Genomic DNA, 21,653 nt, shown 5'->3' on the forward strand with positions numbered 1-21,653 from the left:
TATTTGATTTGGTGCAAATTGGGACATCATCACTATTGCCATGATGGACACCTACAAAAATCTCCACTCCAAATGCAAATTTCTTAAGAGTTCAAATTTCAAACTCGTTTCAAATCGGCTTAGGATCTTAAGGGATGATTGGTGCGGGATATTATCCAATCACTCTTATTCAAGATTGTTAATTTTGTTCAATTCCAGTATACCTTATTTTAGTTTAAAACACAAATTAATTGGAATAAATTTTATCTTGCTCAGAATTCCAGCTTGTTCTAAAAATTCAGCTTGTTCTAGAAATTCCCCTCGTCGGAACATTTTGGTTTCGTTCCAACTAAATACTATTTTTTTTGCTTTTTTTTTTTAAAAAATAATATCTAGTTTTACGGTACCAATCATATTTCTCAATCCGATTGTTATATTGAACTAAAATTTTACAAAAAGTTTCCTAACATATTGGTGTATCTCAGGTTAAAAATGTTAGAGTAATCAGAGATTATGAAGGCCTTGTGAGACTATTGATGACATTCTCATAATTTTGTCCAATTTATAATTTTATTTAGAAAAGTCATTTTATTGTGTTATTTTATTAGATTAATTTTTTTTCAATTTCATTATTTAATAATGAGTTTATTAAAAATTGAGTTTCATAATTTGTTTTCAAGTTAGTTTATTAAAAAAAGATGTCGTCTTGATTTATTTAGTCAAACTATATTTATATCAATCATCCATGCTATTTTTGGACTTCTCAATCAGGTCATATCGGTTCAATTCTCATTTTTTTACTTGTGTTGAAAATTTGAATTACTCAATTTCAAGTTAATTTATCTTTGGGTTTGAATTAAAATTATGTTTGTTGAATCAATATTTTGAGTTGTGTGTGTGTGTGTGTGTATGAGCAATATAACTTCGAAACAACAAGCCAAAACACTCTAAAACCAAAATATATTGTTCCAATTGAAAAAACAGAACATCAACCGAAATGGAATTGATAACCTTGCTCCTACCAAGATATTTTAGAAGGAAAGAAAATTGTTGTTTTTAGATCCTAAAAATCTAACATTTTTTAAACATCACCGGTTATTCAACCATTGGTGGAATAATGTTTTTAGTAAAAAAAATAAATATATAAATTTATTCTATAAGTCTTTTAATAGCAAATGCAAAACAAATGTTGAAATATGGAAATTAAAATTAAAAATAATCAATTTAAAAGGAAAAAAAGATATGGAATAATTGTAATTAACCTGTCAAACTCGCAAACCAAGTCATAAAACCAATTAAATTTAATATTTTTTTTATTTTTAAAAATATTTTTCATTTAATTATATGTCAATTAGGTGCATTAGATTTTTTTTTTATATCAAATACCATTTAAAAAAAACAATATAGGGTAATGCTTGTGACTAAAATAAAAAAAGTAACCCTAGTTTTTTTAAAATTTGATAACAAAAAATGGTTTTTTTTCAAAGTCAAATAAGAAAGACCTTCCAAAAAAAACAATGAAATGATTTTTTTTTTAATGTTATGGGATTAAAAACAAATCAAATTAAGAAATTAAAAAAACAACAAACAGGTCATACACTAAATTAAATAATATTTTATAAAACAAATATAAAAGATCATTTTAAAAAAACTAAAATTTAATGATGAAATTAAAAAAAAACTTAAAGGATAAAAAACATAATCAATAGAAAAAAAAAAAGGATCAGACACGCGGATCTGGCTTGGGAGGCCAATATGCCTAGGCTTAAAAAGCCCAAGCACGTGGTCTTATAGCTCAGACCCGTATGTCTAGACTAAGTTAATTTTTTAAAGGGCAAATGACTTGTCGTTCGCCTTTATTTTTTAAAAAAAATAAACAAGCAAAGTGTCGCTTGTTATGACAATGAAGTGTCGTCGGTTCCTCCCTACATTTTCAGCCACCATGGTGGATGGAAAACCAGGGAATGTGTTTTTTACATAAAAATTTATTTTTCAATTTTTTTTGATCTAAACACCTACAAAATACTATAGATACCTTGATAAACTCATATATGGCCTAAAACATAATCCACAAACTTGAAATTAACCCTAAACCAAAAATATCTTTCAATGGCAGGTCATCACCTAATTAAAAGAAGAACACTTTCTCTTTATTACAGGCTATGTAACAGGAACATAAGCTCATCAATGTGGTATTGGATAATATAAGGAATTGATTAGACAGAAATAAAGTTATGCTTACTAATTTGCAAGAGAGATGATCCTAGAAGGGTTCCTAATGGAAGGCAGCAAGAGATATTGAGGCTCCAAGTCGTGAATGCTTATGATTAAAAAAAAACTTGTATGGGATTTATCAAGGCGGGCAAGGATGAACAACTTACAATGCTTATATATATAAAAAAAACTATTGGATGAATGAGAAGTTGCAGACCAATGTTAAAAAGGATATAAAACGATCAGATGGTGATTCAAAAACATCAAGTTTTAAAACCATGAGTATAAAGGCTGAAAACTTGTTGAATTTTTATGACTATTTGGAAAAAAAGAATGGGAAAGAGTTCGGAAAAAAAAAACTATTGCTACAGTAACAATTCCATGTCAAAACCTAGATCCCACTCTAGAGGATAAAATGGAAATTAAGCATGAACTTCAAGATGAGAGTAACAGTGACGTCTATGAAGTTAAAGATTGCAATGCAAAACAGGAGATAAGTTCTGTGCTTTATGATAATTCTGAAGTTCTTTTACTAGACAATGAAAGTGAAATAATCAACAAATTTGAAGAAGATAACAAGAATAATGGATATAAAGTAGATCATTGCAATATGAGTTTGGAAAGCTAAGGTAAATAGGATGAAGATAATAATGAGAGTTAATTAGTTTCGTGGCACACACAAGCTACACTAGTGATGACCACAATAGAATAGATCTTTCAACTGGTCTTATGGAATAATATGAGATTTTATTGGAGAACTTTGAGATGAGATAAAATGATGTTTTGATCGAGAACCTTGGGATGAGAAAAAAAGAAGTTAAGTTGGCTAAAATAAGAGAAAATAGTGATTTGTTCGAGAGGAGGGAAGAAAATAGGGGTCACTTGTGAAGAAAAAAAAGTGTTGGAAAAACAAAGAAATATGAGAGCTTTTATGCAAGAAAGAGTGTTGTTGAGAACTTTTGCATTGCAGCTTGATGAGTCAGACTAGGCCCGGGGAGAGGGAGAACTCTTATAATAAGTAATAAGATGGGCCTTTCGCCTGTTTCATCGCCTTGACTTGATTCGGGTAAGTCTAAGTCAAAGTAAGGACTTTGCTTTTCTGGGGAAGAACTCCGAATACCTTTCGCCTGTGATTGGATGCCCTGATCCAATGCTTTCATTCAATCTATCTCATTTGCTGCATCCAAGCTTAGCAAGTCCTTTTCCTTTATTACATCCAACTGCTTTTTTCTCGTGCCCTTTTGAACTTGAACGAAAAAAATGCAGAATGAGCGCACCGCTTCAACCATGGCTTTCTTTTCGAAAAAGAACGTTTGTTATACTAACAATTATATGCAAAATGGTGTTTCTTTTTCTTTATTGCAAGATTATAAGGACGTATTACCCATATATAGTGTTCTTTTTATTGATTCGAGGATGAATCATTTTAAGAAGATAAAGAATGATAAGAATCAATGAGCATCACTAAATAATCCATTAGAAGTTACAATTGAGCCAATTATAAGGTCTAAAACTAAGAAGATCCAAGAGAAGTCTATTGGGTTGATTCAAGATGTATGGGTTAAGAAGTTACAAATATACCAAACTATACCTTTGTGTATTATTTTGATCATATATGAAGCTATAAGTGAAATTTTATTGTGATTCTTATTGAGATAAAAACTAGACATCTCAGATTTTCCAACTATATATGGTAGGTCTACTAACTCATCTATATGAGAAAGAACAACATGTTTGAAGTCATGTTTAAAACTAGGATTTAATTACACGTGGAATCCTTATTTTGCAAGAATTCTTTACTTTCCAAGAAGATCAATTAAGAAACAATCTTTATTTTTCAATGATTCCTTATGCAACAATAACCCTTATTATTCAAAGACAATAATAGCGGTTTTGAGCTTGTTTTTTTTAATGTACAGTTTTATGCTAATAAGCATAATATTTTATCTGATCATTTGATCTAACTGAAGTTTTTCTAGAAGATTATAAGGCTTTGTTTCCAATAGTTTTAAAATTTCATAGCAATCAAATACTAGAAAGGCCTTATGATAAAGTCTAGATGCTATTGTGTTAGAGTTGTATTATTTTTCTAGTTGATTTATGATCTTTTTTATTTAGAATTCTTTTGTTATTTTTTCAGCATCTTTTATGATATTTTACCTAATATAAATAGATTTATTTAACTTGTATTTAGGTTTTTTTAGGATATACATGACTTATTTCAGAAATAATATTATATGTGTACAAAATTGCTCATACTCGTGGTTCTTTATTGAAATATTCAAAAATTATCAAATAATTATCTATTTATAGCATTCATCATTATACCTTTTGTTCTTAGTTTTTTATAATCAAAGAGTTAGGGTCTTTCATCAATAACTTTGTTTCATTAATTCAAGTAATCATTGGATCGAATTTTTTATCAATCTGATTTTACTTTCTTGGGTTATGTTTTATCTTGTTTGTGGGTTCAATGGTTCTTACACTCCAAATTCACATTTTAGAAAGGCATCTAATAATCCACGTACCTAATATCTCCTAAATGCATTCATCCCATTCTTATCAACTAAACTATATGGATTGAGAAAAATAAAATTATTTAATTTGGAAGAATATTTTATAATAAAAATTAAAAAAAATTAAAAAAAGATAAAATTAAAAAACCTAAAAAATAATAACTTGTAAGATCTAAAGGTTGAAATAATTGTCATAAAACTTTATAAATAAAAATATGGCTATATAAATGAAATAAGTTTGTAAGTCATTGATTTTTCAAATATTTCATTAGCTAACCTTATAAACAAAGCATATTTATGGTTTATTTAAATTTTCTTGAGATGTCTGAACTCTTTAAATTTTTAGTTTGTTTGAATATTTTTTTAATTTTTTCCAAAAATAGCAAAACAAATATATGAGAAAAATATCAATATACAAGGGTATATGAAGGTGAAAAATTCATAAAAGGTATTTAAAATAATACAATTAATATATAAAGATAGATGGATACATTGAATGAAATGAACCGTCTACCCTATTTCCAGTCATATAAAATATTTTATTATTTTCTTTTTGATTTTGAAGTTTTGTCAATTATGAATTCCCTTCTTTCTTACAAGATAGTTATTTATTGTACTTTTATTGGTCAAAATTAACATATATTATCATAACTCATTTTTTAGTTATTCCTCAATTCACATCTTTTTCAGATAAACCATTACATTTTCATGAGTGCTTGATGATCGCCGTGACGTCGCACACATGCGACATATATATATATATATATATATATATATATATATATATATATATATATATACAATGCTATAAAAAAAAACCAGTTATATTGTAAGGTCAATTATAGACATTGTATAAACATAAAAATAACACAAAAAAATCAAAAATCAAAATTACAAATTATTGAGAAGACAAAAAAATATGATAAATTACTTAATTCCAATCCTTATAAAAGCACCACATAAAAAAAACGAGGCGAGACTTATTATGGTGATTTTTATAAATAATGTTAAACTCTAAAAAGATGGGAAATTCATAGGGTTGCTCGAGTATAAAAATAAATTAAGACTAATAAAAATGGAAGCTAAATGCACATGTGTAAAAATAAAGTATTTTTTAATCACAAAATAGTAATGTCATTCAATCATAAATTGGGATGAAATAAATGAAGGGTTAATGTTTGTGGGAGTTCCTCCACTTTTGATTCTATTATTATAATGTCCATCCATTTTTTTTAATTAATTTCATCATTTTATATTTAATTTTTATTTTTACTATATTATTTCATTAAGATTTGATATTAATGGCATTAAATCTTAGCACTAAATATATAGAATAGTAACATGTGTCTTGTGCATCTCTTGTTATAAAAAAAATCTTGCAAAAAGTAATAAAAAAAAGTGACGGGCTAGAAAAAATTGTTGATGACATGTTTCAATATCCTATGCACTTAACGATGAGATTTAAAGTTGCGACCCTCAAACCTTAACTTTAAGATGTAACTAAGACAAGAAAATAAACATAAAAAGATGAAATCAATACAAAGAAAAGTAAAGAATACTAGATAAATATAAAAACTAGAAGCATTAACCCATTAAATGATGTATGATCTTAGTATTTTAAATTGGAAGAAAAAGAAAAAAACAAAAGAAAACATTGGTTAATTTAGACTTTCTTGACTATAAAACATTATTATTATTATAAAGCACTTTAAGATAACCTCATGAAAAAGACAAACAATATCATTACTAACTCTATATGACTTCTTGAAATGATTATATATGATGATACAAAAAAAGGCCTGCAAGACTTCACCCACATCGACTCTCCAAATGGGTTTTCCAATACACTATTCTAGGCACATACCTTAATGTATTTTTTGTAGTTTTAAAAAGTCAAAGCAGTCACCACACACCACTAATTAATACATACTTGCATGCCTTTGTTCACATATATTCTCTATGTAGAGTAGAAACATCAACTCTTTATCAATGGTACAACGAGCATCGCAAACCAATGACAAACATCAATCTCTCCACCAATGGTACAATGAGCACCACAAACCAATGAAGAGAACCAACCTCTCCATCAATGATTTTCATTTTTCACAACTTACTAAGATGTCACTCTCCATCATTGCTTCACTCATCTCGAGGCACCTGCAACTTTAAGCATCACAAGGTATTTGCAACACCACTCTCTATGATTTATAAGGTAAGCTGACAAGACTAAAATTTATAAACTCTCTGGTCACCAGGTAAAAAGTCCAAGCTAGACAAGTTATGTTACTGTATATACCTTATAGCCAATAAGTTATTTACACGTTTACTATCTTTTTTCATGTAAAAGTATATTTATTATTAATAAAGATTTTCTTTATCTTTAATATTCATTTATATTTGATTAATGAGTCTAGAGTAAAGATAAATTTCTTGGAATAAAAATATTTTGCAAAGAAACTTATAAAATTGTTATAATTATGAGATTCTTATTGCATTAAAGCATTGTTCTTAAAAATTCATGGTCGATGCTCTATTAAGACTAAACACTAATTAGAGTCATTGAGACTGATACATATTAATTATGTTTTTTTTTATGTATAAAAAGAAGTAATTGTTCTCATAAGCTGAGGTATAAGAGATATATGTAATTAATATGTAGGTGTTTGTCAGATGACATGTACATTGAACCGACTTGCATGAGAATTTTAAATAGAGATATTGCGTATATGTTTATGGAAAGACTTACATGAAAGTTATGTAAGTGATCCTTAAACTTAAAAGAAGACATGATCTTTAAGTAATCTTCACTCGAATTCTAAGTGATCTTAGATTGTTTAATGAAATCCTTAAGACTCTTATTTTTTTTTAAATTATCATTTTCATTATATATAAAAGTTCTCGAAGCCTAACAAGTTTAAGTTAGTAAAACACATTCAAGGATATAACACCAATTTATTCAATCACACACTTTCTATGATATTCATTCTATTTCTCTAGGTTGACGCACAATACCAATTCTTAAAAATATCATATGTAATTTTTTTTTTAGTATATTTGGTAATTCTCAAGATAGAGAAAGGAGCAAGGTTATGTGCAAAAAAAAAAACCCATCACTGTTTATAAGGGACCTCTCCGCAATTTATTTCCTCTCATCTTTAAAAGAGCAAATAACTTAAAAGCTCTAATCGTCAAAGGAAAGAAACCTAACTTTCCAATCCAAATATCTATGTTCTTTGTTTATAGTTGTTTGAAACTTTAAGAAGTCTTCAAATAATATTATTACACAATGTTTGATCTTTTAAACCATAAAAAAAATGCACTTGTGTGCTTTTTAATGAATAATTATAACATTATTTATCTATTTACGAAGAAAATATAGTAATATTTATAATTCTTCACAAATTTATCAAATTACAACTCTCTTTTTATAATCCTGAAATGTATTTTGTTATGATGAAATCAAATACTTAGAACCCTAATTAACTTTAAAAAAAAAAAAGCAAAACCTTAAACCCTACCCTAACCTTCCAATCCATCTTTAATTCATGGCTGAACTAATAAGATTTTTATGTAGTCAATCTGTGTTTCCATTTAATTTTTTTTATGTTATTTACTAGCATTTCAAATGGGATAACCTAAGTCAATGAAAGTAAAACTACACTATCAAATATAGGACGATCTAGATATGCGTTCATGCCTTTTGCTCCTGGATTGCGGATTGCCTACTCATTAATTTATTCCATAATTACTCATTAATGATTGATTATAAATTAATTATATTTTTGCATAACTAATTTAGAATATTATTTAATTTGGTCGTTCTAAATATATGAGAAATAATAATAATAATAAAAAAGTATCTGGAATTGATCTAGAGTGTATGTAGGATATCACAAAGCTTAGGGACCTCTCTGCAATTTATTTCCTCCTAATCGTCGAAAGAGCAAATAAGTTTTAAAGCATTAACCGGCAAAGAAAACAAAACCCTAAACCCTAGCCTTCCAATCCAATTATTATTATTATATTTTTTCTGGGTAGAACTTAAAACAGCTATAGTTGATTATTTGGGTTTTCATTTCTTCAAATATCTCTGTTCCTTGTTTGTAGTTGTTTGAAACCTAAAAGTAAGATAGCAAAATGGAGGGATTACTGAAATTTGTACGTCAGGACACGAAGCCAAGGGCTTCCTTGTCTGATAATTCTTACAACTTAAGCGAAAAGGTTGGATTAACTGCAGCTTTATCTCCCCCGGACCAGTCTCGTGTTTTGATCACTAGGCCTCCCAGGTGCTTTTCTTGTCCAGTTATTTACTTTCTTTCTTTTTTTACTTTTTTTTTTTACTTTTTTTGATCGTCCAATTACTTGCTGACTGTGATATTGAGTGAGCCCTCAATTTCCTTGTAAGGCTGTGTATCTATAATTCAGGGATAAAGTAATTGTTGTCTTTGTAATAGAATCTTTTTATTGCTCATTGGATTATGATTCAGTTCCATGTTCTGCACTTAATTTTTGTTGATCAATTGGGATTTGTAGTGCTAATTATTATCTGTGGACTTTTTTTATTCCTGTGAAAAAGGGTTCATCATGCCTCTGTGAATTGGAAAAGTTACGGAAGTTCACATTTGCGAATGTTAATGTGTAGTTGTGTATCCTAGCCTTCATAGGAAATACTGTCTTTGATTTGTTTGAAAAGTTTATTCAATGATGGTAACTCATGTTTGCATATGTGATCTTTCATGTCACAAACAATCTTGTGTAAATTTCTATTAAATTAGCGAGGAAGCAACCAAAATCTCCCAACTGGTTTGGTTCTCAGTTAGAGCAGTTTGAATGTTTCGTTTCCAGATTTTGGACAAATATGCTTGCTGAATAACTTTTAGATATTTCTCTTAAATTCTCAGTTCTCCGCAATTTTTAGTTAAGTTCCAAGAAATGGTCTGATTTACAGTGCTGCCAAAATCGTATTATTTGGCTCTGGTTCTGTCATTGCCAGCTGAATTGTAATTACTGCATCTCTGGCTTTCCTTGTAGACCGTGTGATTCTTCTTCTAATTGCAGGCAAATGGTTTCTCTGTGGACTTGCTCAAAGATGTGTGCAATTTTCTTTGTTGCTGGAATTGTTGTTGGGTACACGCTGAAGAAACGTGTTAGGAGATGGGCTGCTAAGCTTCTTAGGAGGTTGAAAGATGACTGACGCAGTAAAAACCCTTTTGTATGTCATACAACTGATAGAGCTGCTTATATGCTTGTCTGTGTCTCATGCCAATGACATCCTATTACATTCTAACATTTTGCAAGTTGCTCATTGATACATGTATAAGTTATTTGCAGGCTATTTTCCCCCCTGTATAACACCGGTAATCTCTATTGTTGTGGGCTTTATTCATCAAATCATATTCAAGTATGCAGCCCTAGAATCCAATGGCATGTGAATTTCCTTTCCATTTACTGCACTGCACTTTGTGCTGTCTGATTAGCTTATTAATTTCCTTTCCATTTCCATTCACCACCCCAGTGCCTTGCTGGCATGTTAGTGGAGTCAACTTATGGCCCTTCTCCATTTTGATTCGGAAATACAGCATGTTTATATTAAAATAATTGCAATGATCTCTGTGAACACAATATTACAACTGCTCCTTGTGTCAACACAGCTAAGCTGTCCATTCTGAAGGTTTTCAGGAAGTATTTTCAACTATTGGAATCCTTAGACAGATTAGGAGAAGCATCGAAAATCCTTTAAAATTCTTTCTCTCTCTGTTTTTCTTTTTTATTGAACTTCTCTTTTGTTTTGGACACCATTGCTATATCAATATAGTAGATAACTGCATCTACATCTTTCTGAGCTACATATAGGACATGTATACATATAAATTTTCCCTCGGTTTTTTTAGTAATTACAAAAGATAATAATAATAATAATAATAGCTTGACTTTCAAGTGGTGTTCCTCTTGCTTCAGAAATACTCCTTGTGAAACTCAAACCTTGTGGTTGTCTTGTGACTCAGCTCCTGGCATAGCTTCTTCAGCTCCTTTGCCAACACTGGCATCCCGCAATAGAACACCCCTGCATTGTAATTTGGCAAGCTGTTTTTTAGTAAAAAAATTATAATACTTGTCTATTACCAAAAGATTGCAGAAGATCGATGCCTTGTATTTTCAACCGTAATCTGGTCATTACATGAAAATGGTGTTTTATTAATTTGTATGCTTTCCTTACCTACTGTGCCAAACGGATGCTTTGAAGCAATTTTGTTAAACACTTCTTTCCAATTTGGTCTTGCAAAGTGTGTCCTTACCTGCAACAAAATAGAGCCAAATGATGAATAAGTTTTCCTCCCCACTGCTGTGCTTTGAATATTTTATTTCCCAGCTCCCACCAGTTATTGATTGGCGGGTTGACCTTGTTGGCTACACTATTTTTGACAACCTAAAACTTTATATTTATCAGGGAACATACTCGAGTGCCTGACACGATGTCAACACCATGTTTCGCATGATTGAGAGCTTGGACCATGGTGATCAAAGTTGACCTTGCATCACCTTCTTCGTAAACGCTTGTAAGGTAGTTGTGCAGTTCGATTTGACCCTATTTTGTTGTTTTATAAGAAGAGGGAAGGTTAATACCTATCACTTTGTAATGATAGCCGTGGCAATTTATTTGAGACATGGATAATGAAACATGGGTTGGAAGTTTTTGTCTTACTTTGTGATCCATCTCTGCAACTTCATCCATGACTCCTTTAAACCATTCAAAAGATCCAGGCTCTCTAGTAACCCAGTAGAAATGAGCATTGGTAGTCCTCTGTGTTCTCTTCTTGCTAACTGGTGTCATACTTGAAGATGCATAACTATTTGAACTGTCATCTGACCGACTGTTTTCAGTGTTTGAATCCTAGTAAAACATAGAAAATCAATTGCTGGATGTAAATCTTCACTTTATAATAGTATAATATGCACAGATGAAATCTCAGGGAATGACATTTACCATTTGATTATCTGCTGTTCGTGTATTATTCAAAAGATCTCTAAGGATGCTTATGAAAGGGGTAGCTCCTATGCCAAGCCCCACGAGAAGCAAGACATCGTAATTTCTGTAGTCTTGTGCTGGAGCCCCATATGGACCATCAACATACAGCTTTGGTTGTCTGCAGCAATATGCAGGCATTTTGCCTCAATATTTCACAAATTGTTTGAATGCAAGTCTAATACAGAGGAGTTGCTCAGTGTTTAAATAACCTTGTTTGATCCATGTGCCCAAGTTGACCAAATTTGGCACGACCAATAACAGATGGTGAATCATTTTCCTCGGTGAAAACTCGCTTCAATTCCTCCGTCCAGTCTCCGACTATCCGGATGTGAACACTGAGATAGTCATCCCCTGGTGCTGAGGTTATAGAGAATGGGTGCCTGAAAGGGACTTGGTTCATTTCTTTGAAACATGATCATATTTCATAATAATAATAATTGTTGTAATTAACAGGAGTTGTTATTTTCAGAAACACTACCATTCAAAGGAGGAAATTGCTGGGCATTGTAGAAAAATGTACTGCCCACTTTTGTACTTAAATCCCTGTGGCTTGGACAAGATTAAGCTGAGGACATTTCCCGGTAGCACTGACACCTATCCGAATCAGGTCATGTTAGACTCTTCTTGCCAAGAAAAACAAGAGATCATCTAGAAAGCAGCGATAAAGCCTCCAAGAACTTGACTAATTACCTTCAATAATTTTACAGAATAATGTTCTGATCTACGTGTTCTAACATTTCGTTCAACCATGTAGAGCAGCAAGGGAGCAGAGATATACATCCACGTCTGGAAAATCAGAAAAATAACAGATGTTACTTGCTAATTATTGATTATCTTGTCACAAAAGCTTCGAAAGTTCTTACTGTTTTCTGATACCACTTGTGGGCTAAGAACAAGAAGGTTCCATGAACGAGCAGCAGAATATAGACCACACCAGTAAGATGATGAGAGTACCAGAACGCATTGAAACCTGTCAATTTGTTGAAGGGTGCAGGTAGTCTCACCCCATTTCTCCGGAAACGGCCTGTTGCCAGAGTGAATGCAATGGTCAATAACACCACCATAGAAATCCCAGTCACGCCTTCAATACCAGTCACAAGTTCTTTATATGTAGGCTTTTTATTATTGAAATCAGACGCAATCAAGGCAAAATTTTCAGGAGACGAGTTTATCAGACGGGGAAAGTCACATAATAGATGGTTTCCTGCATGCAAGATGACTCCAATTACTATAGCGCCTGCAACCATCTGGGAAAATAAGGTAAAAGAGGGGGTCAGGGACTGACGATGTTTTTAGCATGTTTCTATTAAAAATTCACTTCTTTCATTTGGCTGGCTTGTAGAATCTCGGATTGTTGCTCCATCATTAATTATGAACAGAACCTTAAGCAAAGGCAAATCGTATATGAATTTGATTTCTTTTTTATCTATTAACTAAGCTGTCCAAATCCTTTGTCAATTATATATAATTAGCATAGCAAGCCTTCTTACCTTGTGGAAATTAATATTTTCATCAAAAGGAACAAATGACCTTGCTCGAGTGGACCGAAGCCAAGTCAGTGTGTTTCGACAAACAGGTAATAGAATTAGAGCCATGTTGAATTTGAGAGTCTCTGCAGCACCTTTGGCACTCGCCAAGCAATAGCCCATGACGTGAAATGCAGCCTTGTTCTTGTATTGAAGGAATTTCCAGACGAAGAGGCCAACCATTATCATCACCCACAGCGATAAAATCCAAGCCCTTTGCCATTTCTCTAGAATTAAATTCCTCAATTTAAAGCTTAGCCTATGCATCACGTTCTGGGGTTTGATTGAACTTATGTTCTGACTCCAGCTTACACTTGCTGTACTCAATGGTCTGCTGTAGTTCATGTATGTGTCCCTTTGTAGAAGAAGTGTCTCTAACTGCCATAACTGAAAATGGGAAATAACTCTTTTTTCTCTTAAATCTTTTTTTTAAAAAAAATAAAATGAAAAGACTAAGCCCAATTGTAAGTTGTAGGACTGAAAAAGTCAAGAAAACTTCCCCTTACTTTTTTAGTCATGAATCTTCCGGTGACTTTATTACTGAATATTAAATACAAGTACATGAATCATAAATTTATAATAAATCATGAAACCAATAAAAGAAAGAAATATAGTAAATTGAGTGATTTGTGGCATCCACTACATGATTTGTGGTTTTCATGACGAGGCCCGAGGAGTCCTCGGGCTGAATGTAAGGTGGGTTAAATTAAAAATAGTTTATTTATTTTATTTGATATTATATTAATAGTTATTTTTTAAATTATTTTTTATTTAAAAATATATTAAAATAATATTTTTTAAAAATTATTATTATTATTGACACGCCAAAACAATACAAAAATATTAAAAAATTAATTTTAAAAGAAAATATCAAAAACACAAAAATAAACCGACTATTAGCCTATTCAAAAAGCTGGAACTGAGCTAAACAAGCAGCTTGTTCATCATTTGAAGGTTGAATTTGTGATTTACCTCAATGTATCCGAGGTTTTCAGGATCAAGTTCTTCCATTATCAACGAAGCATATTCTTCTGCTTGTTCTTTCAACTTTGACAGTTTATTTGCAGAAGCACTGAGCATTATAAGCTGGGATTAAAAGAAAGTAATAATGTCAGAGTTAAAATATTATTTGGCATCGGTTGCTCATGATGTGCATATAACTAACTACTTTATAATAATAAATTAAAAAAGAAAAAGAAATAAAACAAATGTAGGGTGTTGTCATGTAAATATGCTTCTTGACAAATACTTTGATTTGATTGGTGGTAGTTAACACAGTTGTAAAACATGTCTCCGATTAATTTGCTTAATTTGTGAGAAACCTATGTATTTTAAATTTTAATGCTAAAAGAATTAAGAAATAATACCACTTTCTAAAACCGGTGAGTGCATGCGAAACAACACCATCAGGAATAAACAATTATTAATGTTTTTCACCCGAAAATAATAAATCTAATTGAATTATTTCTTCGAATAGCAACTCTATCATAGTTGGTATTGTGCATCTCAGTCAGTAGTGTAATATTATTTAGGAATCTTTTGGGAGAATAATATTATACTACTGAAAATATTATTACCTCCTGCACTTCTTCTCTTATGATCCTTCCGTCTTCATTGCTATCTGCCCTGCAATGCACCAGAAGTTTCATGTTTCTCGTTTTCCGATTGGAATTATAACCAGACTATCAGCAGATTAATTAAAGAGCCCTAGAACTTGTCTGAGAAGCACTGATCAAACGCCTGAAAAATATAGGCAGATCGAGACGACGGTGGTCATGCATGCTTACCACCTGAGATTTATGCTACAGTCTGAAACACCACCGTTGAGTTTGTACGTAGAACTTAAAGATCGTCAAATCCCAATTGCTACTATGATTTTCAAAACATTCGGGGGTGAAAAAAATGAGAGAGAGAGAGAGAGAGACGCACATGTCAAAGAAAATTTGAAGGCGCGCGTCAAAACTCTGGTCAGAAATCTGTAACCAGAAATCATGAAGCTCTTCTTTGCTTATTTTCGTTATTCTCTGCCTCTTCCTCCTCGCTAGTGCATCAAATATACACACCGCAAACTCCTTCGAATTCACCATCCCTAACACAATCGCTCACACACTATGTTAGAAACCCAACAACAAACATAAAATTATTTATTTTTAACCAGTGATTATTATTTAGTAACTATTTACCTATACATTCACCAAAATCTTCTCTAGCAAGCAAACCGTCTTTAGCAAGCAACTTGAACCTGGACTCGACTCGTTTCCACAGCTCATTCGACTCAGACGTCGTACCGGTTGTCTTATTTATAAACCTCAACCCTTTCAGTCCTCTTTGAGCGCTCAGTTTTGACCTGTCAAGCTTGGCTTTCAATTTCCGTGCATCTCTCGCCGAGATTGCTCTCTCTTCATTCTCCGACCATGTCGTTCTCGAAGATCTTGATCTTAACCACCCGAACTTCCGCCTAATCTTCGACGTTGCCGACAAACTCCTCTCTAAAATCCCCGCCGCAGCACCACCGCCAGGCGTACTCGGAGTTGACATAACTCTACCGTTCGGATTAACACTGCAAACAACAATGGAGTCTTTCTCGAGCTCGAGCGTGACCTCAACTAACTCATCTTGGTTATTTCTTCTCAGGTCGTTCAAGAAAATCGGCAACATTGCACCGCCAATCTCGCAGTCGCTGGCGGTTTCTGAACCGTCGAGATCATCGTCTGGTAAGTCAAACGTGCGGCTGTAATTGGATAGCCTGGAGCTCGTCCTCCCAAACGACGAAGTTGATTTCATGATTATGTTTTTAGGTCAGACTAGTTTTACTTGTATTATTATATTTTTTGTTTCGTTTTCTTGATGGTTATGCATAGAAATGGGATGCACAGAGAGAGAGAGAGAGAGAGAGAGAGAGAGAGAGAGAGAGAGAGAGAGAAGAAGAAGAAGAAGGAGATGAGTTTCGATTGACACGCTTGGCTTGGAATTCTAGAGAAGATAAATAAATGGTTTACAAGTAGCGAGGCCGTCCTCAAACATGCAAGACAAACACTTCTCAACCGATCTCTACACACGATTTCAACGCTTGTCTACAAGCCTATTCGGACACCTCCCATTAATTAATTTGTATCCCACCCTTACAATTCACTGTGTTTTCAATACTACAGTGTACCGATTTTTATTTTTTTTCCATATCAGCTATATAAATTATTTTTTCATGGCTTCATTTTATACTGTTCACCCTTATTATTTAATTTAATTTTTCTATTCCAATCTTATTTCCTTTTATAAGATTCTATCCTTGTTTGAGTTGATGAAAGATTGTTTAATCTAAATCTTGTTATAAGTATAACTCTTATCTAACTGAAAATATCCAAAGTACCATCTAATTTATAATACTAGATTTACAAATTAAAAACTCTTTATAATTCTTAGTTTTGATTTAATTCATTATCAAATTTAACAGTTTTATTAACATCAATTTTTACACTAGCAGTATGTTGGAATGTATGTTACCAATAAAATCATGGACAAAAATAGTCATTAAAAAAAAACTCTTGTAAGATGGATTTACAGACAGACAAAGTATGTCAAAAAAAAAATATATCCGCTTTATTCCATCGGTAAATATAATATATCACTGATATAATATAATTTGTAATTCCATTGGTATGTTAACAGTAGCAGTGACATTTGCAGTAATTGTTTTTCAACTTTTTTAGAATATACCTACAGAATAGTTTCGTCGGTAACCCCATTAGTAATAGTGGTATTTTCAATAATTCTTTTCTAACTCTATGAAATATACTAATGGTCTAGTTTCATTGATAATATTTTAAAAAAATATATTGAACAAAAGTAGAAAAATAATTAAAATAAATTAGTATAAAAATAAAATATTTATTACAAATTTAAACATCTATACATCTACAATAAATCTAAACACAAAGATGACGTTAGAGGAGGAAGAGGAAGTTAGCTGTTGCTGGAACCGTAGGGCCAATTAGGGGGTGCACTTGAACCACTCATATATGATCTTATCTTTATTACTAGTCGATGAAGTTCTTTATAATCAATATTGAGTCATTTTTTTTTTTTAAGATCATCTTTGTATCTCTCCTTCAACCAGCTATTATATATATCCTGGAAAGAAAAAATAGATTCATCAAATTCAAAGAAATAATAGCTTAAGAAGAAAAAATGATTGAAAACCAACTTATCACAAAGTGTTGAACTCAGCTATCAATGAATTGTTGCATCCTTTTTTTACGGTCATCATTCCACACATGCGTTTCAACAAAAAGCTTCAATGAGCTTGACTTGCGTTCAAGAACCGTAGCTTGTAAAAAAAAAATTGTCAGTTAAATATATTTATAAAAAAACAACTAATAATAAAAAATGGATGTAATAAAAAACTCTATTATCCGCTTCGGATGTGAAACAGACAGAACGGAGCCGTTAGTGTACGTGGTAACGAAATCATGAACATGCCGATCCCAGTTATTTGTATCGGAAAGTGACCATTGAGTGAAACGCATGGATGTCATGCTCTGAATGTATTTCGCTCATACAACCTCTAAGATGTATAGTGAAATCTAAAATCCTTTCAAAATATTGTCATGTCATTCTAGTCTAGAAGTTTTCTTTTTTTCGCATATGTTTTGATTTTTTTTTTGTCTTGTATCGAAAATTATGTAATTTATACGTTACAAATTAAAATGAGAGAATACTTATATCATGATCTTTACGTAAAGGTTAAAAAAATTAATTAAAAATTAAAAAAAAACTTAAAATCACTTTTAAAATAGAAAAACAAATATTTTTTTAATGTTATATACACGCACCTTGTCTAGCTGACGGGGGTCTAAACGCAAGCTATGTAAAATTTACTGGATAAGAAAAGAAAAAAAAGTTTCACTTTGTTGGCATGTTGCCCTAATGATTGTTCATGCAGGAAATAAGATTTTATATTAGCTAGGGTGGAGGCATCTAATCGGTTAGTGAATTAGTTTAATTAATATTGTACTTAATTCGTTATTGTGCAATTCATTTCAAAGGATAAATTACATGAATCTCTCTAATTAGTTAGTGAATTAGGCCGAATTAATTTAATATTTTTATTAAATGATTATTGTTAAAGTCATTTTAAGGATTAAATTAACTAATGTGTGGAATTCACCTGATTTTTTCTCGTTATTTAACTAGAATGCAATGATAAGTCATCAGATCATGTTTGATTTTCGTATCTGCAAATCTCCTTTCTCCCCTTAATATGGGTTATTGGTGTGCTTAAAGAGTTGTTATCCATTAAAAAAATAAAATTAGGTGCTGTTAAAAAATCAATATAAAAAAATTAAAATTTTTAAAAATATTGTTGGATTGAAAAATAAACACAGCCTTGCATGGGCGGAAAAACCAATAAAAAATATACTAATAAATAAAATAAAACAAATCATGCTAATTATATATCCCGCGGGGTTTGCCTTAACTGGGATACATAGACATTATTAGCAAGCAAGCTCGCACATTAATTAGTTTATTTTAATAATATAATTTGTTTGTATTTCCGTTTCAATAATTTCTTATTATAAGCGCTTCTAGACAGCCTGACAATATCTTCTAGCTAAATCTCCTGACCATACGCCTATTGCTTTTGGTCAACTGGTAGGCTAACGCGACTGTGTTTAGGCCTCAGAAATTTTGTGGCTGCCTGGTTTTGGCTTCGCGGGTCAAAACGACACAGCTGTTATTATAACATAAAACCATTAAATAGTATTAATATTAATTTTAGTTGGTATTAAAAAAATGTGTACATGTCCTCCACTCCGTTCCTTCCAAACTATATATTAAAAATATTTGAACAAGCAATGGGTTATTAATTTGAGGTTCCATCGGGACCATAACTATTAGTAATTTTATAACAGAAACCATAGCAACATTAGGTCATGTAAGTTCTTGGCCCCATTTCAAATTTTTTACCTATTTGTTTTTTCATTTTTTCATTATCTATATATTTTTCATGTTTTATTATGTTTTTTCTAAATAATTTATCACTTCTTGTGTTTGAAAATTAAATTTCTTGATGGTCCAAGGGACTTTTTTTTTTAATCCAAAGAGTAGCAAAATAGCATAAATAAGAAAACTAATTATATAAAAACATGTGAGAGTGAAAATTTATATGAGAGAATACTTAAAAGATAAATATATAAAATACTCCAAATTAAAATCACAAACTATCAAGATAGTATTAAAGATCGAGGTCTCTTTTATTGATCCAACTTTCCAGACAATTTGAAAGATTATATATATATCTAGGGAATGAAAGACTTTAAGTCTTAAATATTTTATTGATCCAATTTTCCAGACAATTTGAAGATTATATCTGGGGAATGAAAGGTTTAAGTCTTAAATATTTTTCAACAAGACAATCACTTTGCTGATTAGTCGGCCAACTTTGGACATTATATACTTTTGACCATCTACTTTTGTAGTAAACTCAAGGGTGTACCTATTTTTATATTATTTGTCAGATTAATATAAAACTAATTTTGAAGTTTTATTTAATATTTTAAATTTTTATATTGAGATGATTTTTTGATATTATATGTACGTGAATCTCTTTGACCAAGCAGTAAAAAATTTAAATTTCATTAACTTTCTCGCTAGCCGACATGGAATGTAGGAACTCCATAACTAAAAGGTAAAATTTAAAAAATAGAGTTGCCACGTAGTTTTTAAGTAAATTAAGAATACTAAAATATACATTGGTTTCAAATATTCGAGTAACGAATTGTTTATACTTAAGGAAAAATAGATATCATCCTTACCGTATTTTTTTCGAAAAAAGGTTATCTTATCTACATGCTTTATACTAAATTTTTTTCATGCAAACCACTAATTGTCTAAATATTTTTTTGAGCTTGTTCACAAATTACTTATTATTGATCGATGTTTGTTGGAGTTAATTTCGGACCCTCAATCAAGAACTTGCAACTCGATGAATTTTTTGCTTACTTATTATTATTATTTTTTTAATTTTTTATTAAAAACATATTTCTAGACCTTCATCCATCCCAAAAAAAAAAAAGAAACTTGTTGACCTAATTGTTAAAATTCAGATTTAAACAAAGCAGGTCGTTAACTTGATGAAAACTCGTCAATATATTTTCGAACACATTTCAAAGTTTAAAACATCATGCTAGACCTGTATTGGTCCCTAAAAATAAGGATACATGTTGGTCTAACAATTTAAAAATCAAGTTTTGATCAAAACATAATGCAAAGTTGATGAAAACTTATCGACGTAATTTTTATTTTTGTTTGGAAAATAAATATTTACACACATATAGATATGTAAAAAGATGACATCAATTTTTCTAAATGATAATGATGTTATTATGAAGCCAATAATAAAATAAAATAAGTATGGGGTGAAAAGTTTTTTTCTTTTCAAAAATGAATTTTTTCACACACCTGCATACATAAAAATGTGATAGAATAATTTTACAAAATGAATATAAAGCTATTGAGAAGACATTAAAAATAAAATAATAAAATGCATGGGTAAAAAGTTGTTAATTTTAAAAAATATTGTTTTTCACACATATGCATACATAAAATGGTGACAACATAATTTATTTATCCATGCTTGAATACTATCATGTTCACTATTTTTTACTGGCTATATAATAAAAATAAAATAAAATAAAATAAAAATACATGAATAAGTAGTATTCATGGATGAATAATATCATGTTCATTATTTTTTAACATGAATAGTAAACTTGCATGCAAAAAGAAGGGATAAAAGGCTTACTTTATGTTGTTCAAGGCGAGAAGAGGAATGTTGTTGTTTCTATTGATGGTAGAGATAATGGTGGTGCTGGTAATAAATGTTTTTTCTCCCTTTCTACCATTTTTTCTCTTCAAGTTTTCCTGCTTTTCTATTTCTTTTTTCTTTTTTTTTTCTTTCCTTCTTCTTCTTTTTCTTCTTCTTTTCTATATGCTATTTAACCCTTTTCTTTTTACCTCAATTGGTTATAGGCAAAAAAAAAAGTTGTTATGGTTGCTACTGGTGTTAAAGATGATAGTGGAGCTAGCGATGGATGTCTTTTCCTTCTTTTTTTTTTTTTCTTTCCTCTCCTTTGTTTTTTCTTTCTACTACTTTCTAATTAAAAAAATACTCTCCATTTTAGCCTAAAACTTTATTATTTCTTCTCTCTCTCTCTCCTCCTTTTTATTTTCTCTCTCTAACTCGGTCCCCCTTGTTTCTTGCTTTGCCCCTCTATTTACAGGCAAAGATGAAGCTTTTGGAAACTTTCTTGGTGTAATAATAATGGTCATTGATTCCCTTGGGTCAATCTCAACCATCCACCATGGTTGTATGCTTTGGCAAAGCATGCACAA

The 21,653-nt window shown here is 31.0% G+C and overlaps 2 protein-coding genes across 2 annotated transcripts; one reads left to right on the plus strand and one right to left on the minus strand.

Moving 5' to 3' along the window:
- The first annotated feature begins 8,636 nt into the window (after positions 1 to 8,636).
- LOC133689813 (uncharacterized) lies at positions 8,637 to 10,126 on the plus strand. Its single transcript, XM_062109870.1, has 2 exons — positions 8,637 to 8,995; positions 9,741 to 10,126. The coding sequence occupies exons 1-2, from the start codon at positions 8,847 to 8,849 to the stop codon at positions 9,901 to 9,903; spliced, it is 312 nt and encodes a 103-aa protein (XP_061965854.1). The 5' UTR covers positions 8,637 to 8,846; the 3' UTR covers positions 9,904 to 10,126.
- A 315-nt stretch (positions 10,127 to 10,441) lies between these two features.
- Positions 10,442 to 16,242, minus strand: LOC133689812 (respiratory burst oxidase homolog protein E). Its single transcript, XM_062109869.1, has 14 exons — positions 15,446 to 16,242; positions 15,192 to 15,351; positions 14,840 to 14,888; positions 14,235 to 14,348; positions 13,227 to 13,649; positions 12,600 to 12,983; positions 12,427 to 12,522; positions 12,215 to 12,330; positions 11,946 to 12,116; positions 11,695 to 11,854; positions 11,413 to 11,601; positions 11,167 to 11,295; positions 10,927 to 11,005; positions 10,442 to 10,773 (listed from the first exon to the last, which is right to left on the minus strand). The coding sequence occupies exons 1-14, from the start codon at positions 16,044 to 16,046 to the stop codon at positions 10,664 to 10,666; spliced, it is 2,781 nt and encodes a 926-aa protein (XP_061965853.1). The 5' UTR covers positions 16,047 to 16,242; the 3' UTR covers positions 10,442 to 10,663.
- Between the last annotated feature and the right edge of the window lie 5,411 nt (positions 16,243 to 21,653).

Source organism: Populus nigra, chromosome 3 (genome assembly GCF_951802175.1).
Source record: "Populus nigra chromosome 3, ddPopNigr1.1, whole genome shotgun sequence".
Classification (NCBI taxonomy): Eukaryota; Viridiplantae; Streptophyta; class Magnoliopsida; order Malpighiales; family Salicaceae; genus Populus; species Populus nigra.